The sequence below is a fragment of the Macrotis lagotis genome, chromosome 3 (genome assembly GCF_037893015.1).
Source record: "Macrotis lagotis isolate mMagLag1 chromosome 3, bilby.v1.9.chrom.fasta, whole genome shotgun sequence".
NCBI lineage: Eukaryota > Metazoa > Chordata > Mammalia > Peramelemorphia > Peramelidae > Macrotis > Macrotis lagotis.
In genome coordinates, this window is record NC_133660.1 from 160,646,649 (window position 1) to 160,671,163 (window position 24,515).

At 38.0% G+C, this 24,515-nt stretch overlaps 1 protein-coding gene across 1 annotated transcript in view; it reads left to right on the plus strand.

The window, feature by feature from the left end:
* Window positions 1-2,307: 2,307 nt before the first annotated feature.
* IGFBP7 (insulin like growth factor binding protein 7) overlaps window positions 2,308-24,515 on the plus strand; it is a 73,915-nt gene continuing 51,707 nt past the window's right edge. Inside the window, exon 1 of the mRNA XM_074229356.1 lies at window positions 2,308-2,871. Coding sequence (XP_074085457.1) covers window positions 2,382-2,871 — 490 coding nt within the window. The 5' untranslated portion in view covers window positions 2,308-2,381. The remainder of the gene's footprint in view (window positions 2,872-24,515) is intronic.

Consider the following 24,515-nt stretch of genomic DNA (forward strand, 5'->3'; position numbering starts at 1 on the left):
AACTTTTGGAACAACTTTTTATATAACTTGACCCTTGATGTAAGCAGATCTCAGGTGTCTGTTGAATCCTAAGTGGGTTGGGAATTACAGTGGGGTGTACTAGGTTGAGAGTTGGCCTCAAAGTCAGAAAGATATGCACTCAAGACTTATTCAGATCCAGATAAGTCACTTCATGTTTGAATGTTTTAGGTCAGTGTCTAAGAGGCTAAGTCTCAGAGGAAGCCTTAAGTGGCATTGGTGCTTCTTTACCAGGGAGTTTCTTACACTAGTGTAATCCCAGGTATAGTCTGTGACTAGAGGCAGAGAGAACAGGTAAATTGTACTCAGAGTACAAAGTAAATGTTCTCAGGGATTGATAGAATTCCTTTGAAGTCATGAACTCCACTTCACATTCAAGAATCATTCTAAATTAAAGGTAGATCTTGATGTGAAGGAGGGATAAGGGGCAGTAGGTGAGGCAGAGCTAAATCTCACCTTTGATTGTGAAGGGTTGAGCCATATACCTGGCAAGCACTTATTGCATGTGCCACACGTAAGGCTCAACCCTTTACAATCAGATGTAAGGCTCAGTTCTGCCTCACTTCATGCCCTGGTTTGAAGATAATTTTTTTTTAATTAAGCCTTGACTATATGTTCCTCTTTCTCTTAATGGGGAAGATGACAACAATATTTGCATAGTAAACCTGATTGTAGAATGGAAGGTTGTCTCCTTCATACTTCTCCATCCACCCCCAAGGAAGGTTAGGCATAGTTCAGAAGGAGGTCCTTCTGGCACTACAGCTAATTCCTCATCACTGAAGGCAGCTCTGTAAAATTCTTAAATTGCAGAACTGCATGTAACCAATCCCTACACCCATGAAATCATTAGTCCAAACAAAAAAGATTTATGTTTATACAGTACCTTAAAGTTTACAAAGTCTTCGGGGTAAGTCTGTGATGAAGGTAGTGCAAAAATTATTATTTTCATTTTACAAGTGGAAAAAACTGAGACCCCAGAATTGAAGTGACTTGCCCAAAGTCTCCCAGGGAATACTTAACAACACAGTCTGAATCTAAAGTCTCAGGACACCAGGACCTGGGCTTTTTCCGATGAAAAGGAGAGAGGCCAATTTATAGAATTTTAAGTGATCCGATTTAGGATGACCTACTTATTTGAGAGGCTCAAGTAATTCCAGATTTTATGTGTTAACATATGTGTAAACAATGTAAAAACAATACAGCCTTCTGAGTTGTAAAGCTATGATGCTTTGGAGGATTGGAGGTTTCTTTTAAGGCAGAAGAAACGAATTGGAAATGAACTATCCAGCTTATAAAAAGCCCGCAGCTCGACACCGAAAACCAAACTGGACGAAGAGCCAGCGAAGAAGAAACCCAGCTGTGGATCCTGAAAGACAATTTGGGTGGTTCCAGCTCTCCTTTGTCCAATTTCCATTAAAAGTACAGCCAAAAGCTATGGTGCAATCTAGTATCCTTCCTGCCCTCTCAGAAACATAGACAGACTCAACTGTTTAAATTGTTCAGGAGTTTCAAGATTAAAAAACAACTTAAAATTGGGAAGAGGGACAAAGGGAGAAATAAGTGATAGCAAGAGAGTCAACTTCTCTTCAACCAGAGAGGCACTTAAGCCAGCTTCACTGAAAACCTCGTCAACTCTGGTGCTCTGCAGAATATGACAGTGTCTAAAAAATCAAACTGGAAACCTTCAATTCAGTTGCAAAAGGAAATTGCAAACAGCCATCCATAAAAGGGGAGGAGGATCTGGCAACACATACTTTATAGGGTTGTCCTGAAGAACAAATGAGAAAACTTATCTAAAACTAGCTGTACGTGTGTGTTGGTAATCTAAATTGCATGGAGTAAGTGGATGTGGAAGTTTTTATTCTTAAAGAAGGTGAGAACTGATGGAGGAGGTGAGAACTGACCGTTGCCTTGCCTCTTCCAAAAAAAGGGGGCTGTGAAAGTATGGATGTTTCAAGGAGGGGATGAGAACTGATTCGGGAGTGGGGAGGAAGAACTGACCCTTCCAGGGAAGGGGTAAGAACTGACCGGGAGGGGAGATGCAACTTTTTTTCCTGCGCACACCGATTTTCCAAGTGGCGGGAGCGGCCTCCCCCTCGCCTTTCCCAAGTTGCAGAGCAGCAGTTTCTCCCCACATTCCTGTGCGGGTCAAACAGCCACCCCCTCGTTCAGTCGGGGGGTGGCCTGGGCGCTGGGGGAGGCGGGGGGTGAGAGCTACTCCCCTCCTTGGGGTGTGGTTTGAGCTGCGGAGAGGAGGCGGGGAGGGGGTGCGGTTTAAGAAGCGGACTGGGTCCCTCCTCAAAGTCAAGGGCCAGAGCGGTCCTGGGTTGGGGTTAAGGGCAGCCGCAGCGCCCCCAGCAGCCATGCCACCGCCTCCGCTTCGCCTCCTGCTCCTCTGTGCCCCCGGGCTGCTGCTCCTGCTCCTGCCCCTCTCCTCTTCCTCCTCTTCTGAAGCCGGGGAGCCGGCCGCCTGCGGCCCCTGCGACCCTGCCTCCTGCCCGCCGCTGCCCCCGCGGGGGTGTCCCCTGGGGGAGACCCGCGATGCCTGCGGCTGCTGCCCGGCCTGCGCCCGCGGGGAGGGAGAGCCCTGCGGGGGCAGCGGCGCGGGCAGGGGGCACTGCGCGCCGGGGATGGAGTGCGTGAAGAGCCGCAAGAGGAGGAAGGGCAAAGTCGGGGCGGCCGCCGGGGGGCCGGTGGTGAGCGGCGTGTGCGTGTGCAAGAGCCGCTATCCGGTGTGCGGCAGCGACGGCATCACCTACCCCAGCGGCTGCCAGCTGCGCGCCGCCAGCCTCCGGGCGGAGAGCCTGGGCCAGGAGGCCATCACCCAGCTCAGCAAGGGCACCTGCGACCAAGGTGGGGAAAGAACGCGCGCCCCTCCCTCTGCTCCCCCGCCCCGTCCTGCGGCTCCCGGGCGCAGGAAAGCTCCGGAGTAGGCGCCCCGGCTCAGGGGCGCTCCTACCTGGCCCGGCTCAGGTGTGGTTGGCGTCCAAGAGTCTGCTCGCACCCCGCCCCGGGCCTGCCGGGCAAAGGTGTTGGGCCGGGAGCTGATGAGGGATGCGGAGCGCACTAAGGTAGTCGGTCTCCTTTTTTGGAAGTATGATTGAGGACTTTGGTTCTTGAGCCAAAAGAAACGGGAGAAAACACGCAAAGGACTGTTGCTCTCTGCAAAAAAACTTCAAACACCCGTCCTTCCCCCCCGCTAATGCTTTCTCCCTTCTTGACAACTTCCTCACACTTTTGACTCCAACCTAAGAGTCATCTTCCAGCCCCCCCCCCCAGCTCCAAGTCATTTTCCCCATCTTCTTTCTTGGAATGAGTTGCTAACTAGAGAAACCAGATGAATTTAACTAGTTTAACATGTTCAGTAATGGGGCTTTTAGGAAGGAGATAGGTGCGAAAGAGTCCCTTGACCTCGTGTTTCCAGAAATCCGGATTACCTGTTGCCAGGTGTTTAGCAGACAGCTAGAGGAATGAAAGATTTGGGTGACACCTTTATTGTTGCTTACAATAGCAATAACTAACATTTATATAAAGGTATATTCATTATCTCCATTTGGGGAAGCAACTTCACTTGGTGAAAGTACTTTTTCCATGAAAAGTAATCTGGGGGGGGGGGCGGTTAGGTGGCACACCGGCTCTGGAGTCAGGAGTACCTGAGTTCAAATCCGACCTCAGACGCTTTATAATTAATTACCTAGCTGTGTGGCCTTGGGCAAGCCTTTTAACTCCATTCGCCTTGCAAAAACCTTAAAAAAAAAAACTAATCTAGGTGAGGTATTCTTTGTTTCTGAGCCAGAGGAAAATACAAACTCCCTTGTGGAATGTCTAGTCTGACGTGTTCTTTTTTTTATTATTATTATTATTATAGTCTGTTATGGATTTTCATTATTGTTTTCTTTCTTGTTTCTTTCATGCTTAATTCGTCCTGCAGGATATGCTGATTAGAGCATACTTTTGAAATTTTTCTTAACAGTTTATCTTGTTTGCTTGGTTTGTTTCAGACAAGTTCAAAGTTGATACAAATGTAAGGCCAAGTATGACCAAAATCTTTTCAAAGAAAAGAAAATAAACAAAGTTCAGATTCCCAAAGAAGAAAGCAGAAAATGAAACTCCAATAATAATAACTGATGTAACCAAACTAACTGAAATGGCCTAACAAGTAAAATTTCCAAGGGAAAGTTACAATTCCAGACAGGATTATTCATAACTATGATAAGGAAGGTTGGGGAACTGAGAACTTAGAAATCATCTACTTTACCACCACCCCCAAATTATAGAAGAGAAATTGAAGCTCAAAGACAGGGCCGAGAAAGGGAACAGGTAATACAGGCAGCAATCCAGGTGTAACATATAGGCAGGAGCAGTGGCAAAAAAAAAAAAGGAATCCTTTTTAATATTACTTTGTTTAGAAGTTCCCATTTATGCCAGAAAAATTCTGTTCTCCTTGGCTCTTAGGTATTTATTTTGTGATAAACCACAGGATTAATAATAACTGACGTTTATATAGCCCTTTAAGGCTGCAAAGTGCTTTTATGAAGTGTCTCATTTGAGTCTGATAACACTGTAAAGTATGTACCTGCCTTTACTACCCACAGTTGGCAAAGTCTCTTGATTTTCAATCCATTGATCTTTACAATACAAAATTTGGGTCAGTTTTTTTAACTTTTCTTTCTGTATATTATCCACCTTTGTTTAAGAACGTGTTCAATGAATATTAAGTAATGAAAAGGATGTTGAGGGGCAGCTAGGTGGTGCAGTGGATAGAGCACCAGCCCTGGAGTCAGAAGTACCTGAGTTCAAATCTGACCTCAGACACCTAATAATTATCTAGCTGTGTGGCCTTGGGCAAGCCACTTAACCCCATTGCCTTGCAAAAAAAAAATGAAAAGGATGTTGCAAAATAGTTGAAAACTGGACTCATTATTTTTTTTATCCCACCACTGCACTCAGATCCTCCTGACTCCATGGCTAGTACTGTGCCTCTTAGCTGCCTCTTCTCCATATGCCTGAGAGCAATTTAAAGTATAAACTGCTTGAGGGCAGGGATAGAGAGGCTGCCTTAAGACAACAGAAAATGTCCAGATCAATGTTTTACTCCAAAATGCTTGAGTTTCAGTGATTTTTTTTTCTTTCAATTTAATAGCTTTACTATTTTGGTTCCAATTGTGAGTTAGAGGGGATAGCTAGATGGTGTAGTGAGCCAAGAAGACTCATCTTTCTGAGTTCAGATGTGGCCTAAGATATTCATTAGCTATGTGACCCTGGGAAAGTCCCATGTAACCTAAGTTCCTCATTTGTAAAATTAACTCCAGAAATGACAAGCTTCTCAAGTATTCTTGAAGAGTTGGACATGACTGAAAAGATTCAACAAGAATTGGGAATATTTTAGATAAGAGAAGCCTGAGAACAACTTAATAATTCTTCATATTTTTAAATAGTTGAAAAAGAGAATGTTTAGTGATATGTTCTACACTCTTCTAAGAGAAAGAAATCAGGAGCATGGTCTTAAACTACATTTTAAAAAGAGAAATCCTGCTTAAGGGTTAGGGAAAACTTCTTTGTCATGAAGATTGTTGAACTCTGATGGAATCTTTCTGGAGATTTCCTTTAGAAAATTTGAGGGGTAGCTAGAAGCAAGAGGAGGAAATTTATAATCTTTTTGAAATCCCTTAAAGCTATGAGATTCTATGATATGATTCTCAGGAAATTCCTGTTCACCTCAAGTAACCTTTTAAAAGACCTTTATTGATGCTTTTTTTAAAATGATTTATTTCTGAAAAGATACATTCTTTTCTATATATGACTAGCAAGATGCAGCAGAAAGAGCTAAAGAAATCCCATTCAAAGTAACTTCAAACAATATAAAATACTTGGGAATAAAATACCTGCCAAGGCAGACTCAGAAACTTTTTTAATATATCCATTCTCTATTCTCTACTTAGTAAATCATCCTTTGTAACAAGAACTTTAAAAAAAAATTTCAGAAAGCACATTGATCATTTTTAACCTATAGTAAGTAGCACACTCTCATAAGTAGTCTATCTCTCCAATAAAAAGAAGGTATATTTCCTCAATTCCTTGGGGGCATACTTTTTAAATATAATATTCAGTTGGTTCCACTGCCTTTTCTGTTTTACATTTTTAAAGTCATTGTGTATACTGTTTTCCTGGTTCTGCTTACTTCTCTATCACTTTATGTGTCTTCTTATGTTGCTCTGAATTCCTCATATTCATTTTTGCATAAAATGCATTAATATTCCATGACTTTCAGGTTACCCGATATTTAACCATTTCTTCAACTGATGGTCACCTTCTTTATATTTAATTATTTGCTACAATTTTTTTTATTTTTTTGAAAGGTTTTATTTGTATAACTATTTGTATAGCTATCTAAAAAGGAAGAAAAATGTGTTGATGTCTGATTGTTCTAGATTACCAGAACATTTCTACATTGGTTCTTAAACTATTTTTGTGTCATAAACCTCCTTTGACATTCTAGTGAAGTCTATGAAACTCCTCTTAGAATAATGAAATAAAATAAAATACATGTGAGGTTTGTTTTTTGTTTTTGCAAGGCAGTGGGGTTAAAGTGACTTGCCCAAGGTCACAGGTAAGTATTAAGTGACTGAGATCGGATTGGAACTCAGTTCCTCATGACTCCAGGACTGGTACTCCATGCACTGCGCCACCTAGCTGCCCCTAAAATACATACAATTACCAAAAAATCCTCAATTTTACAGAATTACTGTTATCAAATATTTGCTATAATTTAAACAGCACTGAGGTACTACCTCACAACTATCAAATTGGCTAATATGATAGAAAAGGAAATTGGCAAATGTTTAAGAGAATGTAGGAAAATGAGAAACTAAAGCAAATTGTTGATGAAGTTGTGAACTGAGCCAATCATTCTCCAGAGCAATTTGGAACTAGGTCCAAAGGGCAACCAAACTGTGCATACCTCTTGATCTAGCAATACTACTACTAGGTCTTTATCCTAAAGAGATCAAAGAAAATGGAAAAGTACCTTTTTTTACAAAAATATTTATAACAGCTCTTTTTCTGGTGACAAAGAATTGGAAATTAAAATCGGATGTCTATCAATTGGAGAATGACTAAACAAGTTATGTTTTATGATTGTGATAAAATACTGTTGTGCTGTAAAAAATGATTAGCAGGATATGTGAACTGATATGAACTTATATGAACTGATACAAAATGAAGTGAGCAGATCAGAATATTGTACACAGTAACAGCAACATGGTAAGGTGATCAACTGTGAAGTAATTTTAGCAATTCAGAAGGACTTATGATAAAAAATGTTCAGGAAAGAACTGGTGGAAGCTGAATGCAAATTAAAACATTATTTTTTTAATTTTTTTCTTTTTTACTTTGTTACTCATAATTTTCCACTTTATTTTTCTTATTATACTTTGTTATTTTTGTCTGTATTTTTTTAGAACATGCCTAATGGAAATATTTTAAGTAACTATACATATATAATTTGTATAAAATTGCTGAACTCTATGAAGGAAATGGCAGAGAATGTTCTTTTAAAATTTTGTTTGCATGTAATTGAAGAAAATATAAAATTAAAAATGATTGGTTTTTACCATGAAAAATTTTTCTGTAAATATTCTTATGTATTGCATCTTTAATTTCTGCTTTTGAGGCTTTTTGTTTATCCCCAGGCATTTCAGTCACTTTTTTTAAAGCATAATTACAAACTACTTTCCAGAATAATTGGGCCAATTCATAGCTCTATCAACAGTTTATTAGTGTGATTATATTCCCTTAGCCTCCCCAATATCCAACACTGACTTTATCTTTTCCTACCTCTGTAAATTTTCTGAGTGTGAAGTGAAACCTCAGTTGTTTTCATTTATAATTCTCTTATTATTAGTGATTTGGGGCAATCATTGTTTGCTTGAAATTCTTTTGAGAACTCTTTATAGTCTTAAACCACTTATCCATTGTGGAATTACTTATGTTCTTGTATTTTTGTTAATGCGTTATTTATCTTAGATGGGACACTTATCAGCGGTTTTTAATCCTACTTTTGCCCCCAAACTTTGATTTTTCTTCTTATCATAGCAACATTAGTGTTAATGATGCATAAGTTTCTTTTATTTCTTCTAATCTGATCTTTTGCTGGCTGAGTATCAAAAACCTGGGAATTGATTTTATTTTTATATTTTAATATTTGCTTATGTAATTTTTCAGTAATGTGCTTTTTTGTTTTTTAAGTCATACCAAAATATTTCTGATGATTCTAGCTTTATCATATAATTTCTTTCCCCCTCATTTTTGTTCTATTACTTCCTTAGAGATTTTTGACCTTTCGTTCCTCCAAAAAAATTGGATATTATTTTGTCTACTTTTAATATGCAAATCCTAACTAATTTGAATTACAGGGAGACAGTGAGGTTTTTTTGCTACCCAAAATACAACAGAGATTTTTTTTTTTGGTTTTGACTGATAAAAGGAATAGGCTGAGTGGTTGGAGAATACTAACCTTTTGTCCTTTTGTCCTGACTCAAATTCATTTGCATGCTAAACTAGGGAAGACCTTTGTAGATAATTGTCTGAAAGAGGGATGAGATCTTTGAACAGAGCTGGAGATGGGGGGTGGGGGGAGACAAAATTTGATGCTCTGCTTTCTGCTTATTAGCTGGGTGAGGGGCCAATGATTAAAGTCCTTATCTAGGCTAGGTTATAAATACTATACCCACAAGACTTGAGCAGAGTTGGATGACTGGTTTTCCTGAAGAGATGAAGCCTAGATGCTGACAGCTAAGAGAAATGCAGAGAAGACACTAGTAGAGACCAGCAGAGCAACACAAAGTAAAAATTACAATGTTCAATAAAGATCACTCCATGGTCCAAACAGCCAGCAAAAGATCAACATGAGGGGTAGCTAAGTGGTGCAGTGGATAGAGCACCGGCCCTGGAGTCAGGAGGACCTGAGTTCCAAACCAGCCTCAGACACTTAATAATTCCCTAGCTGTATGACTTTGGGCAAGTCATTTAACCCATTGCCTTGCCAAAAAAACTAAATTAAAAAAAAAGATCAACATGAGACTACATCATACCCAGGAATCATCAAAAGTAATCAATGAAGAAGGTCTTCTTCAGGAAGAAGGAGGCTCAGTAAGTTCAGGATGATGACACCATCAGAAGATAATTCACAGACTTTTGGCATCAATAACATGAACCACCATCACACAGGTTTTGTCCCCTCCTATAAAATCCCTCTTTCCATAGCTGGTCTGTGAGAGGGTGACCCAGGCTATTGCAGTATGATATATTATAATTTTTCATACTTTGTGCTAATACATTTGCTTGGAAGTAATTGTATCCTCTAAAAAAAACAAGTGTGATGGTGAATGTTATGTCTTTGAGAGAAAATTGACTCAAAAGTCAGTAGAACCTGTGGCTGCCAATCTGGAGACTTTAGCCTCTATTGTTAGCCACCAATGAGCTGGTATAATTCTTATTATATTGGTACAAACTAACTGTAAGCAATGGTTATCTCTCCAGCTATTCAAGTCTTCCTTATTCTGTTAAGGATGTGTGTAATTATCTTTAAGTCTTGTGGGTTGGTTTAAGCCTTTTTCTGTCTTGATAGATTGACTCCTACATCTCTTATGAATTTGGTTGTTATTTGATTTTGCAGTTTTGGAGGCAATTAGGTGGCAATGTGGATAAAACTCTGGGTCTGGAGTCAGGAAGACCTAAGTTCAAATACAGCCTCAGAAACTTAATAGCAATATGACTTTAGGCAAGTCACTTAACCACTGTCTGCCTCAGTTTCCTCAGCTGTTAAATGAGATAATAACAGCACTTCCCTCAAGGTTGTTGTGAGAATGACATAAAATGTGCCCACTAAGTAGCACAAGTAAGTTGTTCAGTCATTTTCAGTTGTGTCCAACTCTTCTTGACTCTATTTGGGGTTTTCTTGGCAAAGATATTGGAGTAGTTTGCCATTTCCTTCTCCCGATCATTTTACAGATGATGAAAATGAGGCAAAAAAAGGTTCAGTGACTTGTTCAGGGTCACACAGCTAGTGTCTGAGGTCAAATTTGAACTCAGGTCTTCATCCCAAACTCAGAGTTTTATGCACAGTGCCACCTCATTGCCTCTACCTCCCAAAAAGGTGCTTATATTTTTTTAAAAAATGCTTATTTCCTTCTCCTTTCCTTCCCTTTTCAAATAGCATGTTCATCATATCCCTAGAGCCTTTTTTGAAATGGACCTCAGGGTGTATGTCATGGGACTGCATTCTAGATAAGACTGCCTTATAAGGAGGTTCTTTTGCTCCTGGAATTTCCTTGGATTGAGTCCAAGGCCAACCTTCCTCATACCGAATTCCTCTAGAGTGAATAAGATTATTTTGAGGTTTCTGTGCATTTCCTTTAACTCAAACTACCCTAAAAGTGAACTAATCTCATCTGTCCTTTGAATTTTATCTGTAGCAAATGCTTAAAAATAAAACAAAACCTTGAATAAATGTAAGAAGTTGTATGTCTGCATGACCTTATGGATCAGCTCCTGAGATACATAGTGCATGCATCATACTAGGGGAGTGGGTTGGGGGGAATATGTGTGGGTATCTTTGGGGGGTGGAGGTGAGTGTGTATGTAGGGATGTATATGTAGGGGGCGTGGGTGTCTGTTAAAAGTAGAAACATTTTGAGAGACTCTCAGGATTTGTGGACATGAGGACATATTTTGAAATCTCACCCTTTCAATTCATTCTTATAACTGCCAAAATAACTTAGCTGAAGTTCAAGTCTGTCCATTTCTCTCAGGATAAGAGGGGTAGGATATTATTAAACATTAAAAGAATTTATTGTCTTGGCTTCCATTTGCCTTTCCAGCCTTATTATAGATTACTATCCTTAACTCACTTTGCTTTTCATCCTCAAAGAGGATGGATGACATCAGAGGGTGATGTCTTGACTTGCAAATGAATTGGATTTAAGTGAGGCAGGGCTGTGCAAAGTCTTCAGGCGCCTCACTCTCTCCTCCAGAGTCATCTGAGTCCAGTGGCAAAATATTAGTCAAAATGACTGACTGGTAATGGCTCACTCACTCTATGGTCCAGCCAGATGTAATGTGTGCTGGATGAAGTCAGCTTGAACAGGTTCTGGAGTGTTTCTTAAATTCAGTGTATGAGCATTTACATCTTGGAGATCAGCAAGTGCTACCCTTCAGGGCTTGATTTATTGTTTTGTGGTTTACCTGACTTAAGAAAGTAATGGAGAAAGTAATGTTGCATATTAAATTTAAAAGTATGTCAGTTGGGGGTTTTTGGGGTTTTTTTTTTCCTCTGTAGAGTCAGTTGTTAAGCATTTTACCAATATGCCCCTGGATCCAACCAAAATGTCCTATTGATGTTCCTCACACTTGATACTTCATCTCCTGTCTCTGTCTCTGTACTGCCTGTCCCTTTATGATTCAAATGTACTTCCTTCTCACCTCTATGTTAGAATCTCCTTAGCTCAAGTATCACCTTCTACATGAGAGCCTTTCCTAATATGTTCAGCAACTAGTGTCTTCCCTTTCAAAATTACCTTGGTTTTGGCTTGTGTATATTGTTTTATAGATATATTGTCTTACCTAAACTGCTTATTGGTCAAAGTCTGCTCCATTTTTCTGCCTATTTCCAGCACCCACCACAATGCTAGGCTCATAATTAGCGCTTCATAGATACTGTTCTTTGGTTGAACTGAACTCACAACAGGAGCTTTTTTCTTTTTTTGGTTTTTTTGGAAATGTGACTTGACAATAGACCCAAAAATTCATATACTTGTGAACCATCAAGGCACAAATTGAATGACTTCTTCACAAATAAAACTAGTAAACTTTGCCAATATGATTTGCTCTAGAGGCCTATATTTAATTGGGAATGATTAATAGTTTCATCCTTATATAGGTAGTTGCATATGGGGCTTTTCCCCTGAGTTTCACTGACTTCCTTGGTGGTCCTAAATTTACCTGACAATTTGATATTCCTTCACGTGCCTGTCTAGACCAAATATTTATTCACTTTTTGGCACACCCCATAGACTGATATGTAAATCCAGACTACCCTAAGCATGTGAAGGCTACACTCATTAATTAGGGCTCTCCTGGAAGAAGTTGGATGTTTGATGTTTGAAAGTTGAAAGTTAGAGGCCTCTCCCTTGATTTCATATTAAATTTGATAGGTGATCCCCAGTTGAGGTCAACCCACTCCTTTGCTATATTCTTTAAATATGGAGAATTAAAAGAAGGCTATGAAGAAATGTGTATTTAGGCTAAATTAGCTTAATGACAAAATAACCTGGCTCCTTAAAAAAAAAAATCCTATTAAATTTTGTTGAGTGATTTCATCCAGAGCAAAAGCTAGGAGTTTTTTAAATAGGTGCAGTTGAGGTATACACAATGACTTCATATGCCTTTACAAAAGGCAAATAGTGGTTATACTGGAGAGAAGATTGCTTTAACAAAATTAAAGAGAAGTTCTAGATAGACTCAATAGAAAAAGTACAGGTTAACTATTTGAGGAAAAAAAGTATCACAGTAGGTGAATGTCAGATTCTTAGCACATTTAGACAACAGACATTTTTAAGTGAAATAATAGAATAAACCAAAAAACCCTCTAAAAGTACACAAGTAAACTGTGTCATTATTTAACTGTAATAAGTTTAAAGTGAAATAAGGGAATGTGTTATATAAAGATAAATACTTGTTTATCTCAAATCCAGTCTCAGACACTTAATAATTACCTAGCGGTGTGGCCTTAACCCCATTTTGCCTTGCAAAAACCTAAAAAACAAACAAAAAAAAATACTTATCTTTATATAAATGCAATAGAGTAAGTATTTCCTTGGAACTCTTGGTTCTACATGCCTTAAACTTTTTATTCCTCAATTTCTTTGACTGCTATTCTACCCATTAAAGAGTAGACCTGCTGACCACCTGGTGTGAATAAAATAATAAAGGCAAAATTAAAAGAGAGAACTAAAAATCCTCTTGAGGATTGCCCCCAAAGTCTCACACGTTATTGGAAATGTCACAGAGATAATCATAGGATATAAAGTGGACAATTTTGCTAACTGAAAACTGAGACACTTCTGCAAAAACAAAATCAATGAAGTTAAAATTAGAAAGGAAATAGTTAATTGGGGGAAAATGTTTGCAACAAGTTTCTCTGATTAAAAGCCTTTATCCAAAGATATATAAATATATAGGGAATTGATACTGGATATGTGTATTTATCCAGTAAAATGGGGGAAAGGGAACTAGCAGTAATGATACCCTCTTAAAAAAGAAGAAAAGATCATTAAATCATTTTTAAAAAGTGAACAGAAGATAATAAAAAGTTCAAAAGGAAATACAAATGGGACATTGTTTCAAAGTAACAGGTTAAATTTATCTGCTAAAAAAATTGTACATAAGAGAGATTTACAGTTTCACATACATCCTCTGTTCTGTTTTATATATGGAAACATGTGGGGGCAGGAGGGGTTAAATGTACATTTTTTTTTGGTTTTTGCAAGGCAAATGGGGTTAAGGCCACACAGCTAGGTAATTATTAAGTGTCTGAGGCCGAATTTGAACTCAGGTACTCCTGACTCCAGGGCTAGTGCTCTATATCCACTGTGCCACCTAGCCACCCCTAAATGTACATTTAAAAAAAATTAAAAGATAAATGTCCAAAGGTGACAGGACTTGAATTTGGCAGCCTTTCCAGGTCCTCTACATGGAGCTGCCCTAAGGACACCAGCATACCCAAGGATCTATAGTATATAATGGATTCACATGCCACCCCAAAGTCTTGAGGTTTCTGTGCAGGTTATTTTGAGGTAGACCAGGACTTCTCCATGAGCTAGCCTATTAAAATTTCTACCAGCCAGTTATTGTTCCCTTGTGGCTGACAGTGAGCTAAGCACATGACTTCCACATGTATAAAGTAATTTTTAATCCAACTTAAGTTGCGGAACTGTCAACATGAAGGAATTTGAATTTAAAGAAAGTTACAGGCATTATCTTTCCATCCCCTTATCCTTGTCTACTATTGGGTTCAAAACAAAAGCACAATGGCAAATGAATGTTATTGAATGATGTAGGAAAAGAGGAGGAGGTAAAGGGGGAATGGAAAAGAAAGGAGAGGGGAAAAGAGAGATGAAAATTGGGATACAAAGCTATATTGCAGCCAGCTCCAATAAGCTAGCAAATCATTGTATTTTCAGGATGAATATTTACACTTAGGAAATCAGCAAGCACTACACATAAGAGTTTCATTTATTGTTTTGTTGAATGTCTAACTTTAATAAGTTGGTAGAAAAATTGTTAATGATTCGGATTAAAATTAAGTGTTCTGTGTACATTCTCCCCTCCCTCCCAGCTAGTTGTTAAGATGGTGACCAACAGACCTCAAACTCATCAGAATTAAAGGAGTATTTTCTCGGTCTTCTGTTGGTGGAATGGGCAAATGAAAACAATTTGTTCCAAAGGTTTTTGAAGCAGACATCAAAAGCACCAAGGTTAATCACTGTATCCTGGTCCATCACCAGTTATCTTGACTTTGATCTTCCCACTAGATTTCAATGTCTCTGGAAGAGAGTGTGAGGCTGATGACTTTGTGAAACTTGGCCCCACTGAAGTTCACCCATGATGTCATTGGTCCTCTTCAAAAATGAAGGAAGGGCAATAAGAAAAAAAAAAAGACTACATTTCCAGAAGGGTTCAGGGACCCTAAAAAACTTAATTTTAGGGCTTTCAAAAAGCAAAGATGAAATTGCCTCTAACCCCTGTGTTCTTTCATCTATGTTACAAGGAGCCATGTTCCTCTCTTTCAGAGCTGGCTCCTTTCTTTAGGTTGCAGCAAACTCAAAGACCTTTCATTTACCTCCTCATACTTTAGTAGGCCAGTGGTCAAGTGGTTGGAAGCTTCCACTCTGACATCTGTTCTGCCCTGACCCAAACTAAGAAGGGAAATTATCAAGTAATATACTGCCTTATGCATTCCAAAGAGACCACACAGAAGTCTAACTGCTGGAGTTGATTTGGATAATCCAAGCCAGCAGGGTTTGAGACTGTTGTCTCCAGATATGAGTTATCGGAACATTTTGCTTAGGAAACAGAAATACAGAAGTGAGTTTAAATAGCAGCTGTAGCAATTACATTGGAATCCTGACTTCCAAAGAGCTACCCTGAGGAATCGGTAGTGCATTTGATAGAGAATAAAATGCATAGGCAGCAGCACAGCTCCAAATTAGGCAAGGCTAGAGGAGGGAAGCCATGCAGGGCAATAGCTTATTAGGGATGTTAAACCCAGCTGGAAGGGGTGTCACTGAACCAGAGATCAAGAAACTGCCCAATTTTTTGACAGTCCAGGGCAGACACTGAGTCAAAGCTCTGCCAAAGTGGTGTCAAAGCACATTAGGTGTCTAATCAAAGAACGGTAGAGTTAGGAGGGCCTGGATCATCTGCTCTAGTCCACCCCACAAAGGAGAAAATGATGTGTTAAAGGTACTGAGATTATTTTGAATCACGAGGCTATTAGACAAAGTTTGTGAAATAGATGAAACTTGGATCACCTTTTCACTTCCCCAAAGCATTTCTCCTAACCTTATTTTGGCACATAATAGATGCTAGATGGTACAGTAAATAGAATTCTCCACCTAGAATCAGGAAGGGGGAATAGGAAAAGTCCTTCTTTGTATATCCCCCACTTTCTTGTCCCTTTGTTTTGTGTTCAGATCCCAAAGACGTCTTCATTCCATCAGCCTTCACGTTAAGACCCTCAACTACCACATCCTATAGCTTTGGAAGGTGCAACCTATAGTCAGTCACCAACACCTTTCACCCACATCTATCCACCTATTCCTGCTTTTCCTCTCTGGCCATCCCTATCTTCCCCAAGAAAATATTGACATGAAAATCTAGACTGGAAAGGCCTAATTTGTCAGTTCCCTTTTTTTCAAAAAAAAAAAATCTCTAGATTCAAAGAATCTTTTCTGTCCCCCAGTATCTTTTCCACCACATGATAACCCAGGATTAGTCTTCCTTACTTAGAAATACAATAAAGCAGAGGATACAAAAATTGAGTATGGAACAGAATCAGCTCATACCCTGATACTAAATGTGTGAATTTATCTCCATGATCAAATCAGGTTCTGACACAGACCTGCAGGGTGAGAGTAGCTGTATGTGTGTAAATCCCCAGAACAGTAGTAGGGAATGTAAATACTAACTATTAAATATCCTCCTGGGAACCAATTTATAAACTCTCTGAGTTTCTATTTATCTGACTTTGAACCCAGTTAAAGGCAGTGCCACAAATGCCACAAGGTTAGAATTGCTGCTTGAATTTAGATCTATTCATACAGAATCACAGAAGCATGTACTTATAAACAAATCATCAGAAACTTGACCTTGTTCTTCATTGAACAAGTGGATAAAATAATCATCATGAAAGGATCATGAATTTACAGCCAGAAGGAACCTTTGAGGATGCCTTATCCAATGTTCTCATTTTACACATGAGGAAATTGAGGCCCAGAAGTGAAGATCAATACAGGGAATAAGTGACAAAGTCAAAACAGAATCCACCCCACTGCCTCCAAATTCTAGGCACTTCTCATTGTCTCCAAATGGTTTCAGAACTGTGTGTTTTAGAAATATCCCCATGTTTCCAATGCCAACAGTCTAATAGGAACCTCCCTTGATGTTGGGGTCAAATGCAAAATTTACTTTGCTGCATAAAAAATTTCTGCCTTCAAGGAGAGTGGAACACCTCTCACTTTCTCATTGACCTCCTTCATGGAGGATCATTTTTAATGTAACAGCCTCTCAAATATGTTAACAGCTGTAGCACACATCCTCCAGAGACTAGGATTCAGAAGAAAAAAACAAAATGAGCATTGCCTGGGATTGTCTGACCTTAATGCATCTGCAAGGCTATAGAAGTTGTTTGAGGAGAATGAAACCACTGTATTAGGGAATTTTTTAGAAGCTATAACCCTTTTTTATTCTGAATTCAACAAATACCAAATAAAATGAACATTTTCCATCTACATGACAGAAGAGAAGTAGGGATTTATAAGTGAAATTGAGAATTTCTATTATGTAGAGCTTGCTTTTTTCTTAAAGTAGATAATAAATTCAATATGCAACTTTCAAAACTGTCTGCTTCTGCTTGTCTACAATTTTTTTCTGGTCTTCCTTTTTTATCCCCCCCCATTATTTTGTTAGAATTCTATCCCTAGAAAAACCTTTGTAATAAATACTCAGAGTCAAGTAAGACAGATTCTCATATTGACTGAGTTCAAAGTACATGCCTTAATCTATATCTTGAGTCTATCACCTCTTCAACAAGGGATAAGCAACGTGGTTCCTCTTCAACCCTCTGGAATCATAATCCCATTTGATTAAAAGGAGGCTGGAAAATACAATGCATCTCAAGTCAATGTGTTTATAATTTTCTATGTTTTAGTTGTCTGATTTAATTAACCAGGAACTCATAAGCATTTTTGAAAACCTCACACAAGTGGAGGGGCAGAGGGTGAAGGGGATGTTTAATATTTTGGCATTTAATCCAGATGTTTTGGAAAGACAGAAAGTACACTGTATTTAGAAGACCTGGATTCCAGACTCAGCCCTTCTTCTTATTAACCATGTAACTATAGATGTGGCATTTTGTTATTACAGACCTCAGTTTCCTCATCTGTAAGATGCGGATAATAATTCTTGTATTCCCTCCTCATGTTGTTCAAAGGAAAACATTTCAGAAATTATCAAGAATTCTGTAATGTGAGCTACTCTTTCAGGTTTGGTTTTTCTTGTTACTTATCTTGTGCTGACATCATCAGTAAGGTATATCAGAGTTGTTTTGCTAAAAGCAATGATGCATTTAAACTTGCCAACAGCATGATCTATGTCATTCCTAAGGGCCATATACTGCAGTGGGCCCACAGACTAAGAAACTGTGTTAAAGAATCCACTTCATAATCTACCTTAGCTCACAACCTCAGCTTCATTAGCACAGAATTTAGCAGCTAAGCTAATAAACTAAGGCTTGTACTTTTAGTTTGTCAGTTTTATGAATTTATCTATCTTTTTTGTCATTCAAGAAAGATTTAATTTATTTTGAGTTTTACAATTTTTCCCCTAATCTTGCTTCCCTCCTGTTAATCTTTACAATGTTTCCATGGTATATATTGATCTAAGTTGAATGTGAAGAGAGAGAGAAATCATATCCTTAGGAAGAAAAATAAAGTAGATAGCAAAATTGCATAAAAAGATACGTTTTTTTCCTTTGTTAAAGGTAATAGTCTTTGGTCTTTGTTTAAACTCCACAATTCTTTCTCTGGGAATTTATCCATCTTAAATTTTTATAATCTATAAACTATTTTATCACTGATTTGCTTTCCAATTTGGGTTGTGTTCAATGTCAGACCTGATTCAAGCTAGGTCAGAGGTTCAGACTTGGTATTGAAACAAAATGAGACACATGAATCATTCAACATTTAATTTTTAAAAAATGGAAAGTAGAGCACTGACCCTGGAGTCAGGAGGACCTGAGTTCAAATTCGGCCTCAGACATAACAGTTACCTAGCTATGTGACCTTGGGTAAGTCTCTTAACCCCATCACCTTGTAAAAAAAATGGAAAGAATACTGGGCAGGATACAGCATTGGTTCAATTCAGTCTATCTCCTCCCCCTCCCATCCCACATTTATGGAAATGTGTTCTAGTCAGAAGTGTATTGATTTACAAAGTAAGGGAATATCACTTACATCTGAGATGCCCTGATTCCTCAGTAGACCTTTTATTTTATGGCCAAAGTGTATTCTTTCTATAGAAGTAAGAATGTAGACATTTTAAAATTCGATAAAACAATTCAGATAAAATCTGCTTTAAATAGAGAAAAAAGTCATCCCAAAGTTAGTAGACCTAACATTTGTGCTATTTGCAAGATTTCCACATTTGCATTAATACAGATAATAGAGAATTGGCTACACTAGGTTATATTATTCAATAAAATTGCTTCCCAGGTTCCTCCAAGCCAGCCTAAAAAAATACAACTTAAGAGACCTTCCAAATTTATCTACATTGTAAATAGAGATTGATTGGTTAGGCATAGAAAAGACTGACTCAGTTCAGACATAAATCTAACAGGACAGAGAGAAATTTCTAAGACAATGGTTTGTTCAAGAGTTATTTTCGGTGATAAAAAGCAAATTGGTCAATCTCTAGGTCTCCAGCTAATGCAGGCTTTACTGCCTTGGTGTTGGGGTTCAGCTCAACTGCTGCCTCATCGAGGACACTTCCCTTTATCATTCTAACTAGAAGTGAATTCCTTTCTCTTTGAATTTCTCAATTCTCTTTGACAACTCTATGGATCACATTTTTATTTATTATTATTATCATTATTATTATTATTATTATTATTATTATTATTATTATTATCATTATTATCATTATTATTATTATTACTGTTGTTGCCCTCCTTTCTTCTCATTCTTCCTAGTCTCTTTTGAATTCCAGGTGCCACAGGATGGGAATTGGATTTGGTTTAACAACCAGCTGGAGGAGCTGGGGAGGATGTATACAAGATACATCTTTTTTTTTAGGGTTTTTTTTTGCTAGGCAATGGGGGGGGGGGGGAGTTAAGTGGCTTACCCAAGGCCACACAGCTAGGTAATTATTAAGTGTCTGAGGCCGAATTTGAACCCAGGTACTCCTGACTCTGGGGCCAGTGCTCTATCCACTGCGCCACCTAGCTGCCCCTTTAAGAGTAATGTGCATAATTGGAATTTTTTTCCATTATTTTATTAAGTCTGAATAATCAATAAAAGAACAAATCAGTCTCTGATTTGTAGCACTGATCATATTTCCTAAGGGCAAATGGTCACAATAAAACTAAAGTCATCACCATTGGAGCTTCAGCCCATCCCTGCTCTCTACTATACAATCCATTATCTCTGGCTTCTCTTTGGCTCTTATAAATCTTTTGTTTTTTACTATGAGTTCCATGAAAAAAGTAACTTTGGGGGGGCATTAATGTTTTATGACATCAAAATATTAAATAATTTAATTGATTGAGGAGAGTATTAGAATTTGCAGACCCTCTGAAGAAACCTGAAAACAAAAGATTTTTACATTAATAGTTGCATAACATATATAAACATATCTGTGTACATATGTATGTGTATATATTTGTATGTGTATCTCTAAGTATATATGTGTAGCTTATGTGTATGTATATTCATGTATATAGGTATGTGTATGTGGGTATATATATATATATATATATATATATATATATATATATATATATATATGGATAGATAGATTCATTCATTCATTATATTGCTCCCTACCTGCCATAATAGTCCTTTGTTGTAGATTGCTCAAATATAATTATTTCAATTAAAAAATGTAAAACCAAAAAAATAATAGTTTCATAAAGCAAATTTGCTAGTAAAAATTTTTTCAAGTTGACAGAGGTTTTGCCTCTTCAGATTCTGTTTCATTAAGCTATGGAAGTAGCCCAATTGATCCCAGATCCTTTATAAATTCAGTGACTATTACTGAAATCATGTCTTTGAATATTTACGTTAATCTCAGGTCATGTACTTGGGCTTTTTCCACCTTAAAGGGAATCACAGGGCTATTATGATCATAATAAAGGGAATCACAAAAAAAATAAAAATCACATTTTTTAAAGTCAGAAAGTAAGGTTATTTGTAAAATTTCTTTCTGATCTTGATCAAGTGTGTTTTCAGAACTGCCTTTAAAAAGCTGAGCAGGTCTGTTTTACTAAGGTTCCTTGATCTCCGGCAACAATTACCTTTAGCAGCAATATTAGCTTCTTGGAGGCTGCTGAGTAGGCAGTAATTTGAACATTTGGGCTTTTTCAAACCTTTGTACCTCCTGCACAGCATATTGCCTCACTGAAGACACTTATTAAGTGTTTTATGGAATGTCTTAGACAATTAGAGATCTGTGACTAAACCAACTAAAGGGTGAGGGGAAATTTGTTTCTAAAATGAGAGGGATTTCCATGCATTGGTTATGACAGGGGAAATCAAACATAGTATTTTTTGAGCTCTTGCAAAGAATTATGCTGATTACTAGGTAAAGTTCAGGAGTCTAGAGGGAAGGTAGATAGATAGCAGTGGATAGAGCACTGCTTCTGGAGTCAGGAAGACTTCTGTTCAAATCTGATCTCAGATATTTAGAAGCTGTGTGATCCTAGCAACACACTTGGCCCTGTTTGCCTCAATTTCCTCATCTGTAAAATGATCTAAAGAAGAAAATGGTAAACCACGCCAGTAGCTTTGCCAGGAACCACCAAAAGGGGGTCATGAAAAATTGGACACACATGAAACTATTGAACAATATGTTGTATAGGAATAATACACTGATTGATTGACATGTTCACCCCTCCCAAATGGTTGAGGTCTAATAATAGCCCTTGAAGCAAGTGTAAAAATATAACACTAAAGTAATATAAAAGTTCAGGGAAGTCAGTGAGGATAGGAGCTGTCAGGGAAGAAGAGGTATAACATGAACTGAGGAGTAATGGGTTCCTCTATAAAGATCACTGGTTCTGGGTTTGAATTTTGCCTCTTCCTCTTGTGATCTATGTAACTGGGCCTCAGTTTTCTAAGTAGGGAAGGCTTCTTCTAGGAGGTAAAATTTTAGTTGGAACTTAAAGGAAGTCAGTAGATAAACCAGAGAAGAGCATTTCAGGTATATGGGTATAGCCAGGGAGAATGCCCACAACCAAGAGATGGAGGGGCTAGGCTATGGAACAACTAGGAGGCCAGTCCCTGGACCAAAGAATACATATTGAAGAGTTAGCATCAAGAAAAAAAAAACTTAGCTTCCAAGGTCTTTTATGCTAAAATAATATAATATAATAAATGAACTTGGACTCTGAATGAATAGTAGTGGCCATGATTCGGGAAATCCTAGGATCAAATCCTGCCTCGGAAACTAGCTGTATGATCCTGGGCAAGTCACCTGACTCCTATGTACTTTTAGAGCACTACTTATCTGTAAAATGAGGAGTTGGCTTTGAAGGTCTCTAAGGGTCCCTTCTAGCTCAAAATCTATAATGCTATGAAGCTGTGAATTCTGCCACCTCTGAAAGAAACACATCATGAAGCTGTAGTGCCAATGAGTGATATTACAGCCACTGTATTTACATTGCTAAAAAATGATAATAATAACTCTATGAGGTTGTAGAATGCATGAGGTGGCTGTTTTACTAAATAAAGGTAATGAATTACTGGTTTGGGTAGTTAAGAGTGATTGTCTTAATAGAGCATGCCCCAAGTGCTCCCAAAAAGCCACAGTAAACCCCACCACCAATACTACCAGTGAATATATCAAAAGAAGTCACAAATTTTCTGGTGCAGCTACAGTATTCCTCTGGAAAAGTGATCAAAATAAATCACTGTTTTAAACCATATCTCTACCTGTTAAAAAATTAAGCCTGCACTGATTCAGAAAAATAAATCTTGCCTTAAGTCAGCTTGAATCAAATCAAATCACTGTGGAAATTCCCATAAGCTTTCACCTCTGTGAAATGAAAATATGACCCACTGTGGGATTCCTCCGGCCCCCACAGGGAAGTACAGTAAAGAAGCTGGCCATGTGTGGAGCCGTGGCTCTTCCAAGCATGACCCTTATCTCAGCCTCTCGAAATTACCAAGCACACAGAGAAATGAAGGGGAGTAGGGTTCAGCTGTATCCTTAATTACTTTCCTTTTGCTGGTCATAATTGTGAGGCACTTGACTTTGGGAATACTAATAGGTTTTTGCATATTTCCAAATGGCTTGAAGATGAAGCAAATAAACAATATAGTGGTCACAGAAACCACTCACCAACACCAGCATCATTACTCTGTGTTAGAAATGAGAGAGGATAAGAGGGGTATCCGAAAGGGTAACAGCATACTGCTTATATGCAGTAATTGATCTAGCTATTGAAATTGAGATTAATCAAAAGTTGGGCAAGTTTGATAAGAGAGTTGTTGATTTTAATGAAGTAGGTTCCTAGATTTAGTTCTGAAAAAGACCTCAGAGTCAATCTGGTCATCTCCCATTTTAAAACTGGAGCTCAAGTCAAAGACAATTCTAAAAGACTTGTGATGAAAAATACCATTCATATCCAGAGAAAGAACTATGGGGTCTGAATGCAGATCAGAGCATGCTGTTTTTTATTTTTAAATTTGTTTTCTGTTTTTTTCCTTCTCATGCTTTTTTTCTCCTTTTGCTTTTATTCTTTCACAACATGGCTAATATGGAAGCATGTTTAGCAGAGTTGTACAAGTATAAACTATATCAGATTATTTGCTGTCAAGGGGAGGGGGAGGAGAAGAAGGGAGAAAAATGCGGAACTCAAAACTTTACAAAACATGAATGTTGAAAACTATTTTACATGTAATTAGAAAAACTAAATAAGTTATTTTGAAAATAAATAAATTTCTGATGATAAATAACAGATGTGATTTGAACCTGGATCCTCTTATACTAATCTAATTACATAGAAAATACATTCCTTTAGGGTAGGAACTATCTTCTGTACCACCTAGCTTCCTAGAGGTCATTGCAGGATTATTTTCTGACCTAATTTCAATGATGTATCTCAGGGAATGGGGAGGCTGAAGGGGAAGGAAAAGAGCTAGTCAGTGGAGCAGTCAGAATACACATAAAACCTTAATCAGTTAAGTTCCCTATCCTATTTGGCACAGTTTGTGGCACCCTGAACTAAATAAAATAAACACACCCAAGATCACTAATCACAGATCACCACACCAATAATTAAAAAGTTTGAAATATTGAGAGGATTGCCAAAATCTACCATAGATATGATGAGAGCACATGCTGTAGAATAAATGACTCCAGACAGACTTGCTCAAAGCAGGGCTGTCACAAAATTTCAATTTGCAAAAATGCATTATCTGTGAAGCACAATAAAGCAAAGCACATTAAAATGAGATATGCCTGTATATTTCTTCTATTCTAATTTATTATTTGCAAATGGTATGATTTAACATTTAAAGTCCATGTTAAGACCTGCTGTGGGAGTACAATAAATCAAAATGATCCTTGCCTTCAAGGAACTTCCAATATATATTTATATGATGAGTTGCCCATAGTAGGTACTCCTCTAAATACTTATGGAATAAATAGGAATCAGCAATTCTCTTCCCTTTTGAAGTACATAATATGTTCATAGAACAATTATTTGGTGAAGTAAAAATTCACTGATTCAGACTGAGGAGAAGGGTGGTCTGAATTAGTAAAGGTCTCTATCATACTACTTTGAAATAAATGACATTTCGCAGTCTTCAGGTTCATATAGTGATAATATTTATCCTAATAAGTGTTTTATTGATGGAGTTTCCACTCTCATTTTGCTATGTCTCCACCCACCCCATAGAACCTTCCCTTAAATCAAGTAGTGTGAAAGCAAAACAAGCCAAC